The sequence below is a fragment of the Stegostoma tigrinum genome, chromosome 26 (assembly GCF_030684315.1).
Source record: "Stegostoma tigrinum isolate sSteTig4 chromosome 26, sSteTig4.hap1, whole genome shotgun sequence".
NCBI classification, from domain to species: Eukaryota; Metazoa; Chordata; class Chondrichthyes; order Orectolobiformes; family Stegostomatidae; genus Stegostoma; species Stegostoma tigrinum.
Window position 1 is genome coordinate 39,828,349 of NC_081379.1, and position 12,205 is coordinate 39,840,553.

At 42.9% G+C, this 12,205-nt stretch overlaps 1 protein-coding gene across 2 annotated transcripts in view; it reads left to right on the plus strand.

Moving 5' to 3' along the window:
* The window catches only part of LOC125464225 (solute carrier family 2, facilitated glucose transporter member 11-like), a 42,117-nt gene that overhangs the window by 10,069 nt on the left and 19,843 nt on the right, over positions 1–12,205 (plus strand). For both annotated transcript variants that reach the window (XM_048556452.2, XM_059655115.1), the window contains exons 6-9: positions 2,276–2,424; positions 4,119–4,306; positions 7,179–7,289; positions 11,913–12,014. In XM_048556452.2, the coding sequence (XP_048412409.2) occupies positions 2,276–2,424; positions 4,119–4,306; positions 7,179–7,289; positions 11,913–12,014 (550 nt within the window). The remainder of the gene's footprint in view (positions 1–2,275; positions 2,425–4,118; positions 4,307–7,178; positions 7,290–11,912; positions 12,015–12,205) is intronic.

Consider the following 12,205-nt stretch of genomic DNA (forward strand, 5'->3'; position numbering starts at 1 on the left):
TATCAACGCTCCATTAAATAACACTCAAAGAAAGCACTGATTTCCTCAACATCATAGTGCCCCCTGCAGGCTCTCTCTCTCAATGGCCTAGTGCTTTATTGTTAGACTATTAATCCAGAAACTCAGCTAATGTTCTGGGGCATGGGTTCAAATCCTGCCATGGCAGATGGTGAAATATGAATTCAATAAATACTCTGGAATTATGTATCTCACGATGACCATGAAACCATTGTTGATTGTTGGAAAAACCCATCTGGATCACTAATGTCCTTTAGGAAATCAAACCTGCTTTCCTTACCTGGTCTGGTCTATACATGACTCCAGACCTACAGCAATGTGAGTGACTCTTAACTGCCCTCTGGGCAATTAGGGATGAGCAATAAATGTTGCCTAACCAGTGATGCCCTCATCCCATGAATGAATAAAAATTGAGCAGCAGGAAGGGGAAATGACTGAGCCACATGGGATGGTGTACAGTGATGACTTATAAGTATCTGCCTACTTCAGACTGCAGATTAAGCCATGTTCTCAATGGTATCTAGACAAAAACTGCTTACACATATAGCAGTTCAGAAAAGGAGAAGAAGCAGTTATTAACCTTCTCTCAAACCACCAAACAGTTTAATTTGGAACACTGTACATTTTGCACTTTGCATGTTCACACTTCCTATTTCTAGACTATGACCTGATGCATCTTGAGGATAATTGTACCTCTAACACAGCATTGTGTGCTGAGGAACAGGGATAATGGTGGTTCTTGGCAGCTCCATTCTGAACTGGTCAGGCTCAAAAGAGTTTCTCTACAGGCTGTGACCGATGTGATTGCATGAGTGGCATTCTCCTGTAAACAAGGCTTCATAAATCTACCAGATTGTTGTACAAAATTATTTGGCTCACTAATATCCTTTAGGCAAGGCCACTTACCATCTTTACCTGATCTGGCCTACACGTGACTGCAGAGCTACAATAATGTGGTTGATCATTACCAGCACGGTAGGAGACAGTTCTGTTACTCAGCTAGCAATCCAGGGGTCTGGACGAGTGCTCTGATAACATGAATACAAATCCTACCGCAATCGCCAGAAATCTGAAACGAATTAAATTTGGAATAAATAATGAACACCAAGAATGGTGACTATGAAATGACATGAAATCCACTTGGTTCATTAAGTGAGCAAAGTCACTGATCATAACTGGTCTGGTGTACATGTGACTCCACAACCATGATTGTGGGCTTGATTCTCAACTTCCCTTTGCAATTCCTCAATCATCCATTAATGGTATTAAATCACTGCAATAGTGACTAAAGAGAATAAAACCTGAAGGACAACACAGCATCAGGCACAACAAATCCCTTGGCCCCGCTAACTTTGACTTCCTCTTCACAAGCATCTGGAAACTTGTCACAAACCTGAGAGAGGTGTCTAACAGGCTGGTCAACTAATAACCTGGTAGAGCCATACTTGCTAATTAATGCCTTACAGTTAGTGTTCCAGACTCCTCCTCCACAGTCCTTGGGTATTTCCTGTCCCGTTGGCTTGTGATGGCACAGCTGATTGTTGAGGGTGGGCAGCGTGTTGAGGGGGAGGGTTGACACTGTTGGTGTGACTGCACCACACTGAATGCAGCACTCCTGGATGGCATCTTGAACCTCATCAAGGTCAAATAGGGATGGGCAATAAATGCCAGCTGTGCCCATACTTCATGAACAAAAAGACAATCCCCTGGTGATATCACAGGTGCTGGGCCTGATGGACAGCCCTCTGAGCTTCTTCAAAGCCTTTGTTCACCCAAAGTCAATTTCCTTGAAACCAGGGGTTTGTTAGATAGGCATTGAATTCTGTAAGCCTCCCTTCCCCAGTGTCAAGTTCATTTCTGGCACTGTCTGAGTCATGCATTCAAGAAAAGATAAACTGTAATAGATACCTTCCCTAAATTGCTCTCCTGAATTTGTTTATGTGGAAAATAATTTCTAATTTTCAGATTAAAATCTTTGACACAAATAAATGATCAATAAATGTTAGTTAATAACTGGGAAATGTTCAGTGCACAAATATTTATATATATGTGATTTGTACACATTCTACATTGATATAGTTTTAAGATAGTTCTTTAGAATATGAATATCATTGACAAGGATGATATATCAACAATTTCCCATCACAGATCTCCATTCACTGCTAATCCTTTGCCTGTAGTATGAACACATAGTTGTGTTGCTAATGCAATGTGTATTGATAAGGAAGTAAATTGATTTCACAACCACTGATTGCAGGGAGATCTTGGGAAGTGAAGACTTGTGGCCTCTGCTGTTAGCATCCTATGCAGCTCCAGCAATAATCCAACTCATGACTCTGCCATGGTGTCCAGAAAGCCCCAGGTACTTGCTGATTGACAAGGAGGACAAGAACATGTGCATGAAGGGTAAGTGGTTTGGAGAGGGGGGACATATATTTTTGTCCATTGGTTCCGTGATTTTGGAGATATCTCCAACAGAAGTTATGAAATATCTGCGGAACAACGAACCAGCTCAGCGAGCCAACCAACCACAACATCTACAACCCGAGCTACAAATCTACTCTAAAGCCTGAGAAGTTACCCCAATTCACTCTGTTCCTCCATTAGCAGGCTCTCCACATCAGAGTGGCACGGATTTATTTATTTTTGTAACTATGGTTTGTGAAGTGATTTTCTTTTCATTTATCTAACTACAACGGATAATGAAGATGCTACTTGCTTCCTAGCAATTGAGGGGAAAGAAAATCGATCACTGCATTATCTAAATGCACCTTTGTGGAAATGTTTATGCATTACTTCACTGAAAATATGCTGCCAATTTCCATTCCTTCTGTGGTAGAAAAGATTCCAAATCTTCAAGATAAACAAACAACATGATGGGGACAATTGGCTAACTGGGGACTGTAAGAAGCCTGAAGTGCTTTATTCAAGCTAAGTTGATATTATTTTTCTCAAACAGTTAATTAGATAGAAATATGGTTCAAATTGTAGATATTCCAATGCAGTTTGAAGCAGGATCAGCTCCTCAAGCCTGCTCTACCATTGCAGATCTTGGCTGCTCACCTACCTCAATGCCAATTTTCTACCCTACCCTTGATGTCAGTAGTATCCAGCAGTCTATTGAACATACTCAAAGGGAGGGCTTGCGCAGTTCTTTGGGATAGAGAATTTGAAAGATTCATTGCCCCCTGGGTGAAGATATGCCTCCCTATCTCATTTCTAAATGGCTTGCCCCTTATTCTGAGACTGTGTTCTAGTCCATCCAAGCAGGAGGGATATCCTATCAGCATTTGCTCTGTTTACTGCTTTAAGAGTTTTTTTTGGCTTCAATTAGATCATCCCTCATTCTTTCTAATTTTAGATTAATCCAGCTCTTCAGCTAAAAAGAAAGCCACAATAGTAATTCAGTTGCTTTTTGGATAGTTCACAGGATTGGAGGATTTGCATTCTAGGGAGATGACTGAATAGACAGGGGCTATCTTCCCTGGGGCGCTGGGGGCTGTGGGCTGATCTTATAGAGGTTTATAAAATCATGAGGGGCATGGAAAGGGTAAATAGACAAGGTCTTTTTTTCCCAGGGTAGAGGAATCCAAAACTAGAGGGCACAGGTTTAAGGTGAGAGGGAAAAGGGATCTAAGGGGAAACTTTTTCATGCAGAGGGTGGTGTGTATATGGAATGAGCTGCCAGAGGAAGTAGTGGAGGCTGGTACAATTAAAACATTTAAAAGGAATCTGGAATAGGAAGGATTTAAAGGGATGTGGGCCACATGCTTGAAAATGGGACTAGATTAATTTAGGATATCGGGTTGGCATGGACGAGTTGGACCGAAGGGTCTGTTTCCTGGCTGTGCATCAATATGACTCAATCACTCTAAGGAGGAAGCCTTTAATTGGTAGCTTTGTGAACATCCAGTGATGTAAACATGCTCAGTTCCAGCCACCAACCAATTCTTTTAAACCCTTTTACGGTTAGCCAGAAGCATTCAAAGAAAGGTTACCTGACTAGTATACTTGACAATTTTCTCTATTAGAAGGGAGTGGATTAATATGGTCTGATTGAGACTCTGCTGACCCACACATCGGCCTTTCTATTTCTGTAGCATTGAGGAAATTACGCGGAGACGTCAATTTCACTGCCGAAATGGATGAAATGCTGGAGGAGCAAAAAGCGCTAGAAGGTCAAAAATCAAAGAAACTATGGGATCTCTTCCGAGACCGTTCTGTCCAACGCCAGCTGATCATCACATTTGTTCTGGGTAGTGCCATGCAATTATGTGGGAATGATGCGGTAAGCAAGACTGGGGTCCATTGGAGAACCACCTCCTGAAACGACCCCATTTTTAAATCTTCTTTAATTGTGAACTAAAATGTGAAAAAAAGGCCTGTTTTATAACCAAGGTCAGTAGAAAATGTTGCTGCACTTTTGAAGTTAAGTCACCGCCATTTGTTTGAATTTTGTACACACTGCTGTTTTGTAAGATGTGGGGTAAGGTCAGAAAGGTGGCAATGGCACCAGGATGGGTGTACTGTGAGCTTTGGCCAGCAACAGATTGCTGATTGGTTTGCCCAATTGTGACCAGTTGTGGATGCCAAAGGTCATCAGTCTGACAATAGCTCTCTGACTGGCTCCTGGGCAACTGAATAGTTGGTTTGAGCGAATAGTACAGCGACAGAAGGTCTCCAGTCTGGAAGAAGCAGGTTACATTTCTGTAATAAAAGCACCTAAACCATTCATTTTCTTCCCACCAATTGGTGTAAGCTGCTGGCTTTACCCAGTAACTCAATGACTATAATTAGCGTGCCCTCCTGCAAAGAAGTGAAAGAATCTGGAGCAGACAATCAGAGGACGGAAGGTCACGGCAGGCAAAAAACATTGAATCCTGTTGCTAGGTGCTGTTGAAATTTCTCCAGTATTTTTGTTTTTTTTCCCATAATACCGAACTTTTTTTGTGTCTGTCTGTGTGTTATAGGGGATTTAAAAGGGGATCAACACTCCATCTTGTAGAGTTCTATGTCGAAAGTTCACTTTTGGCCACCATCATAAGATGCTAATTGCCCAGCCTAGCAGTGTGTTCAGGGTAAAAGAGCATAGCAGGAAATACTAGACTCCCGTGTTTATTTTATAATAATCATAGTCATAGAGACCCTGCATGCCACAACAGTCATGAAACCCCTTTTTCTTTCAAACGATCTTGCCTTCTCTCCTTCACAGCATCCCTACAGTGTAGATAGACACCATTTGGCCCATTGTGTCCGCACTGACTCTCTGAAGAGCATCCGTCCTATCCCTATAACCCCTCATTTACCTTTGCTAACCCACCTAACCTGCACACGAGCCAGTTTAGCATGGCCAATTCACACAGGGAGAATGTGCAAGCTCCACGCAGACGGTTATCCAAGGGTGGAATTGAGCCCAGGTCCTTAGTACAGTGGTCCTTAGCAGTGTTAACCACTGAGCTACCGTGCGGTCCTTTCTTGGAGCTCCTGCTGATTTCTCAGTAACTTCAGCCACAATTTCTTCTCCAGTGTCATATCCTCAGCCTAAACGTTAACATTGCGCAGAACATAGTTTGTGTAATGCTGGGCGCAAGGAAGGTGCAGGGATGGGGGCATGGGTAGGGTGGGGGTGCAGGCAGGACTAGTTGGTGAGGACACTGCTGACAGCCTCAAACAGCTTTTCTCTGGGCGGCCTGCATTTCTGGAGACAGGAAAGTGGGACAGGATGGGAGTCAGTCAGGGTGGGGAGGGCGCCGTGGTCCGAAATGGAGCAGGGTCTTAGCTTTCAGTTAATCAGGCCCTGAATGCCTGTCAATGAGCCGGGACCACTGGTAAACTGGGTTTGCTGGGCAGCTTTTGGGAGGCATTGTCGACCAGCAGGAATACATGAATGCAAAAGGTATTTTTAAACACCAGTGGGCTCACGGGTAATGTGTTTTAAGTGACTCATTAATATGTGTAACCAACTTCCTGCTGCTATCTGTTTCAACTCCCCCTCCCATTCCTCAGACGACATGTCCATCATGGGCCTCCTGCAGTGCCACAATGATGTCACCTGAAGGTTGCAGGAACAGCAACTCATATTCCGCTTGGGAACCCTGCAGCCCAATGGTATCAATGTGGACTTCACAAGCTTCAAAATCTCCCCTCCCCCTACCGCATCCCAAACCCAGCCCAGTTCGTCCCCTCCCCCCACTGCATCCCAAAACCAGCCCAGCTCGTCCCCTCCCCCCACTGCATCCCAAAACCAGCCCAGCTGGTCCCCTTCCCCCACTGCATCCCAAAACCAGGCCAGCCTGTCTCTGCTTCCCTGACCTGTTGCTCCTCTCACCTATCCCTTCCTCCCACCTCAAGCCGCACCTCCATTTCCTACCTACCACCTCATCCCGCCTCCTTGACCTGTCCATCTTCCCTGGACTGACCTATCCCCTCCCTACCTCCCCACCTATACTCTCCTCTCTACCTATCTTGTTATATCTCCATCCTCATCCGCCTCCCCCTCTCTCCCTATTTATTCCAGTTCCCTCACCCCATCCCCCTCTCTGATGAAGGGTCTAGGCCCGAAACGTCAGCTTTTGTGCTCCTGAGATGCTGCTTGGCCTGCTGTGTTCATCCAGCCTCACATTTTATTATCTTGGATTCTCCAGCATCTGCAGTTCCCAATATCACTCCTGCTGCTATCTGCTGGAGTTCCTGTGTTGAGCCCTTCCTGTGCCAACACTTAAATATGAGATAATTTATTCACTTCTGAAAATTAGATGTAGATGTTCCCAATTGATTCCCCTCGTCTCCAAATAGCCACTATGCCTGCTCTGATGGGCTCCATTCAATTCCTCCCTCTGTGTATGTGAGCACAACCACATACAAACTTCACCAATGTAAGTCTTGTTATATGTAAACACTAGAGTATCCACCATTTATATCTGTGGAAGCAGCCACCATTGTAGTAAAAGCAGGTACAGTATAGAATACAGTATCAGCTTTTCCTACAATGTGGTGAATAAAAGTACAATAAAAGTATTTTATTAATATATGACTGTGAGTTTATAGTTGGGCTTCAAATTTTATTTATACCTACCTACTCATTGCAAGTTTCTTGTATTAATAGAGCCTTGTTGTGTTTTGTTGGGTTCAAGAAATTTGACACCTTTTCTTCCTACTAGACATATACATATGCTGTGTATATATTCAGTGCTGCTGGAATTCCTGATGAAAAGATTCAATATGCCACTATTGGGACTGGGTGCTGTGAATTTATCACTTCACTAACAAGTGTATGTATTGATTTAATTCTACTGCGCTTCTCAGTGAAACTATTTCAGTCTGATTTCTTCATTATGTTTAGTGACTTAACATTTGCTCATTTTAAACTCTTACGTTCCCTTTTCCCTCTACCAGAATCAAAGGCGTTGGCTTGTGAGCTGCATCTTTGATTTTGACTCCTGATCAGCTGGTGTATCTAATATCATAACACTGCAAGTTTCCCTCCCTTTCTCAGAGTCTAAAGGGCAACGCACAAATGGAAATGCGTTACCTTAATGGTAATGTGCAAGCTAATGCAATGGTTCTCAAACTGGAGCCTGCTGATTTCTGAGAATCTGTGGAGTTTCCATGGATCAGGCAAAGGGAAGTGAAATGTGAGCCAAGGGGCTGGTATCAAACGCGGCCATTACATGAGCAAGAGATAGATTTCTGAAGAAGGGTCCAGATCCGCAACGTCAGCTTTCCTGCTCCTGTGATGCTGCTCGGCCTGCTGTGTTCACCCAGCTTTACACCTTGTTATCTCACTACATGAGCAAAGCAGTCTGGGTCACCCAGGAGGAATATACACAAGGATAGACAGACAATGCAGTGAGAAACAGGCACACCTACCTCACTTATTGATATGGAAATAAATACCCAATTTCCTAAACTCATTATTAAAAATTGCTTACATTCAGCATTTTCATATTACAAGTATTGTAGCATATATGTAGCATAATTTCGACTGGGGGGAAACAGGACCATTGATCGATTTGAATTCTAAATTCAAAATTAGTCAGTTTTAACCAGATAAAGTTTGAGAGCCATAACTTAGATTATTTTATCTGCAGGATAATGAACGGATTGGATTTGTACAAGATATTGCATAATCTGTGTAATTACATAATAGCACATGATCTGCACACTAGCCTTTAACAGATTGTAAAAGGTACACAAATAAATTTATCCACCAATCCCAGGCAACTAGCTAACACAGTGTGGAGCTGGAGGAACGCAGCAAGTCAAGCAGCATCAGGGGAGCAGGAAAACTGGCATTTCGGGTCGGGACCCTCCTTCAAGAATCTGAAGAAGGGTCCCGACCCTAAACGTCAGCTTCCCTGCTCCTCTGATGCTGCCTGACTTGCTGCGTTCCTCCAGCTCCACACTGTGTGATCTCTTGCTACCTCCCAGTCAACTAGCTCGTGAGAGGTCTCAGCCATATGTCGCCTTGGTTGTAATTTTTAAATGCTTTCAGCGGAAGAGGTGAAACCTCATTTGTCAGTGTCTGCTCTGGCTGGCACTAACAGATCTGACGGGGACAGACAGGCAAGACTCAACTCCAAATGGCCTCAACTCAAACAGTTCAGAAAATGGTGAGTTATGAAGAAAGGAGTGGTAGAGAATGTAACATAAAGGGCGTGATTGTCAGGGGTACCGGGAGTATCTTGATCAATGGAGAGAGAGAACTGGGATGAAGATGGAAGAATCCTGGTGACAGGGATAAGGGAAGCATGGAAAATGTGACAGCTGGTATGTAGGGTGGGAAACACAATTAAGTACACCGGGGAGAGAGAAAGACAATGGTGATAAAGAAAAAAAGCGAAAGAAGTGTGAGCTTAAGGCTGACCATGGGCATCTGAATGGGTGTAGGATCAGAGGGAAGAGCAGGAATATGAAAGAAGATGGTGTATGAGCCAACAGTCATAGCTGGATACTGAAGGGTGGAAGTATTTCCAGAGGAAAGGGGTAGGCCATCTACAGTGACAGGGGGAAAGGTGTAGAGAGGGAGGATTGAGGGCAAATGAATTAAATGACCGCTTAGTAATAGAATCACAGAGATGTACAGCATGGAAACAGGCCCTTCGGTCCAACTTGTCCATGCTGACCAGGTATCCTAAGTTAATCTAGTCCCATTTGGCCCATATCCCTGGAAACTGAGTGTCTCATGCTTCCTTCTCTCTTATTCAGTAACATTTCAGAAAATGTTGAAATGTGTCAGATGTTGCTCAGCACCTGTTTGAAATGAATGGTGATGGTGCAACCCCCAGACTCCTATGTGGTGACAGTGGGGAAGGGCCAAAGTTAATTCTGCAGCTTATCCAGCCATGTCTTCTCTCCCTTTCTTCCTTGCAGTATCTCCAATCATAGGATGTGTGTTCCTGGAGGTTCAGAAAGAGGCAGATGTACAGAACTTAAGGAACAACCAGCATGCGGGTGACAGAGTCGGTGATTGGTGGGGGATCTCACAGATTCTGCCTCGTTTATGCTTGTTATTTCTCTGAACACAGCTCTGCTGTCACTAGCTGAAATATTTCTAAACACCTTTTCCCCATATGCTGTACGCTAAAGGTTGAGATATAGATTTGCGATGGTGGATTTCTGAGATGCCACAGCCAAGATCCACCAGACAACATAGGCTTCTCACCCCTGTGCCTCATACTAGAGAAATGAATGAGGTCAGCAAATGCAGAATCAAGGAGCAAGTGACAAAATGGAAAAGAAAGTCATGGTGATTTTAGTGCGGGCAAGTTCAATAGAACAATAGATAAAATTGCAGGTATAAACAAAACTCATAGAGGTATGGTAATAATGTCAGTAGGCTAGTAATCCATATCCTTTGAGGTTATAGGTTCAAATCCCACCCTACCAGGTGGTGACATCCAGTAAGATGCGAGGGCATTGTAGCGCAGTGGCAGTGTCCCTACCTCTAAGTCTGAAGGACTGGGCTCAAGTCCGACCTTCTCCAGAGGGGTGTAATAACATCACTGAAGGGTTGATTAGAAAATAAAATTGCAGAAAGGGTATGCATTTGACCAATGAAGTTCAGCTCAGGTAATTGCGAGACAGTACAGTTTGGTCGGAAGAACAGTGAGGTCAGTTATTATTTGGGAAAGTCCAGGATGAAGTGAGGCAGGAAATAAAGGTCTTTGGAGTACAAATAGCACCAATCATGGAAAGTTGCACAACAGGTTAGCAGGGTCACAAGAAAAGCATGACACCAGACCTTTATTGCTAATGGGGCAAAATTAAAAGATCGGGAAGTTATCCTAAACTTGCATCCAATCAAATAACAATGTAAATGTTGCTGTAGTTGTAACATCACAAATAATAATGACATTGAATCACGGGAGAGGGTACAGTGAAGATCTACAGCAAAGACGTTAAAAATGTGAGGGGCTGCTGGCTCTCTTTATTGTTGTGGAAAAGATGGCTGAGGGGTAACGTAAGAGAGGTATTTAAAATCACAAAGTGTTTGGACAAAATGAATACAGATGGAACCTTTCCTGTTGTGGGAAACAGCATAACTAGAGTTCATCAATATGATAAAATAGTATACTGTATGGTATGTGTATACTTTAGTGTATATGCCTGTATATACAATAATTGTATCATTCTATGTAATAAAGGACATCCATTAGTCCTTTTGATTATATCTTATGCTCATCCATGATGTTTATATGACCGATGCAGCTGGACAACTAAATGTTTTTGGATTTCCATACTTTTCCAACTTTTCACCATTTAGTAAGTATCCTGTTCTATCCACTTTAAGTTGAAGGTATGCAACATTGTATTTGTATGCATTGAAATGTATTTGCCTCAGTTTTGCACTTTCACTGAAATAATATTTCTTTGTAATGTTATGCTCCAATGGATTGCTTGCAATTCTACCGATCTTTAAGTTATTGATAAAAATGAAGCCTTCTACTCCTTTATCTCAGTCATTTATAAATACAGCCAAACATTGAAGACCCAACACAGGTCCCTGCAGGAAGGCATCAGTTACATCCTGTCAATTAGATCCCATACCCATTATCCTTTCTCTTTGTCTCCAGCTGCTCAGCCAATTACTTGAACAGGTCAGCAATTTTCATGCAACACTACCAACTTCCACAATAGCTAACAGTCTCTTTCAATATACTTTATCCACTATCCGCTGAGAGTTTAGTTACATGCTACTCAGAGACATTCCACTGTCCTCCTTAAAGTTACCTCATCCAAAAATGTAATCAACTTCATTTGGCATTACATTCTCTTCTGTAATCCATGCTCGTTCCTTCTAATTAATGGGGTGAGAAGGCCTAACAGATTTGTCACTGGACTAATCAGTCTAGAGATTCCAGTAATGACCTGCGGTCCCATGTTCAGAATCCCACCAAGGGGAAAGATACATCAATTTAACTGAATTCAATAACAATCTGGAATTAGGAATAATAATGATAGCTTCGAAACCATTGTCTGGGGAAAAACCTATCTGGTTCACAAATGGCCTTTAGGGAAGGAAACTGCCATTCTTATCTGGTCAGGTCTACATGAGACTCCATACCCATAACAATTTGATCAACTCTTAACAGCCCCATGGTCAATTAGGGATACGTTAATTGAATGAATAAAAAAAACTAGACTGACACTGGCCATGACCTGATGTTAAGCAGGTGGCCCAAACAAAATTATGAATCATATCAAGTTTCAGAACCAAAGCTCAATTGCATCATGAGGCTGTGTGAAGTTTGGAACAGATTGTGCACTGAAGTCTATGCTCAGCTGTTATCCAACTGGTGTAAGAGACAGATCTGCAGTGCACTTTGTTACCATTTGTTTGTGCCAAAGAAAAGGGGTATTGACCTATTCTAATAGTGATTTTCTTTCATTAGAACCTGTTTATTGATCGGATTGGGCGCAGGATGCTGCTGATGGGAGGTTACAGTTTGATGGTTGGTTCGGGAATACTGTTTACCATCTCTCTGACTCTCCAGGTGAGTCACAAACCACCCTCCCCATCACACTTCAAAGTAAGAAGTCAGTCGCAGTGAGCGTAAGGGAATTTTTAAAAATTGTGTAAATCAGGTTGGTGTTGGGGCTTTCAGTGGGGGCATGGGGAAGCAGAGCATTATCCTAATTCTTTGCTGTGAGGCTGAATGAAGCACACTCACCCTGGGATTGCATA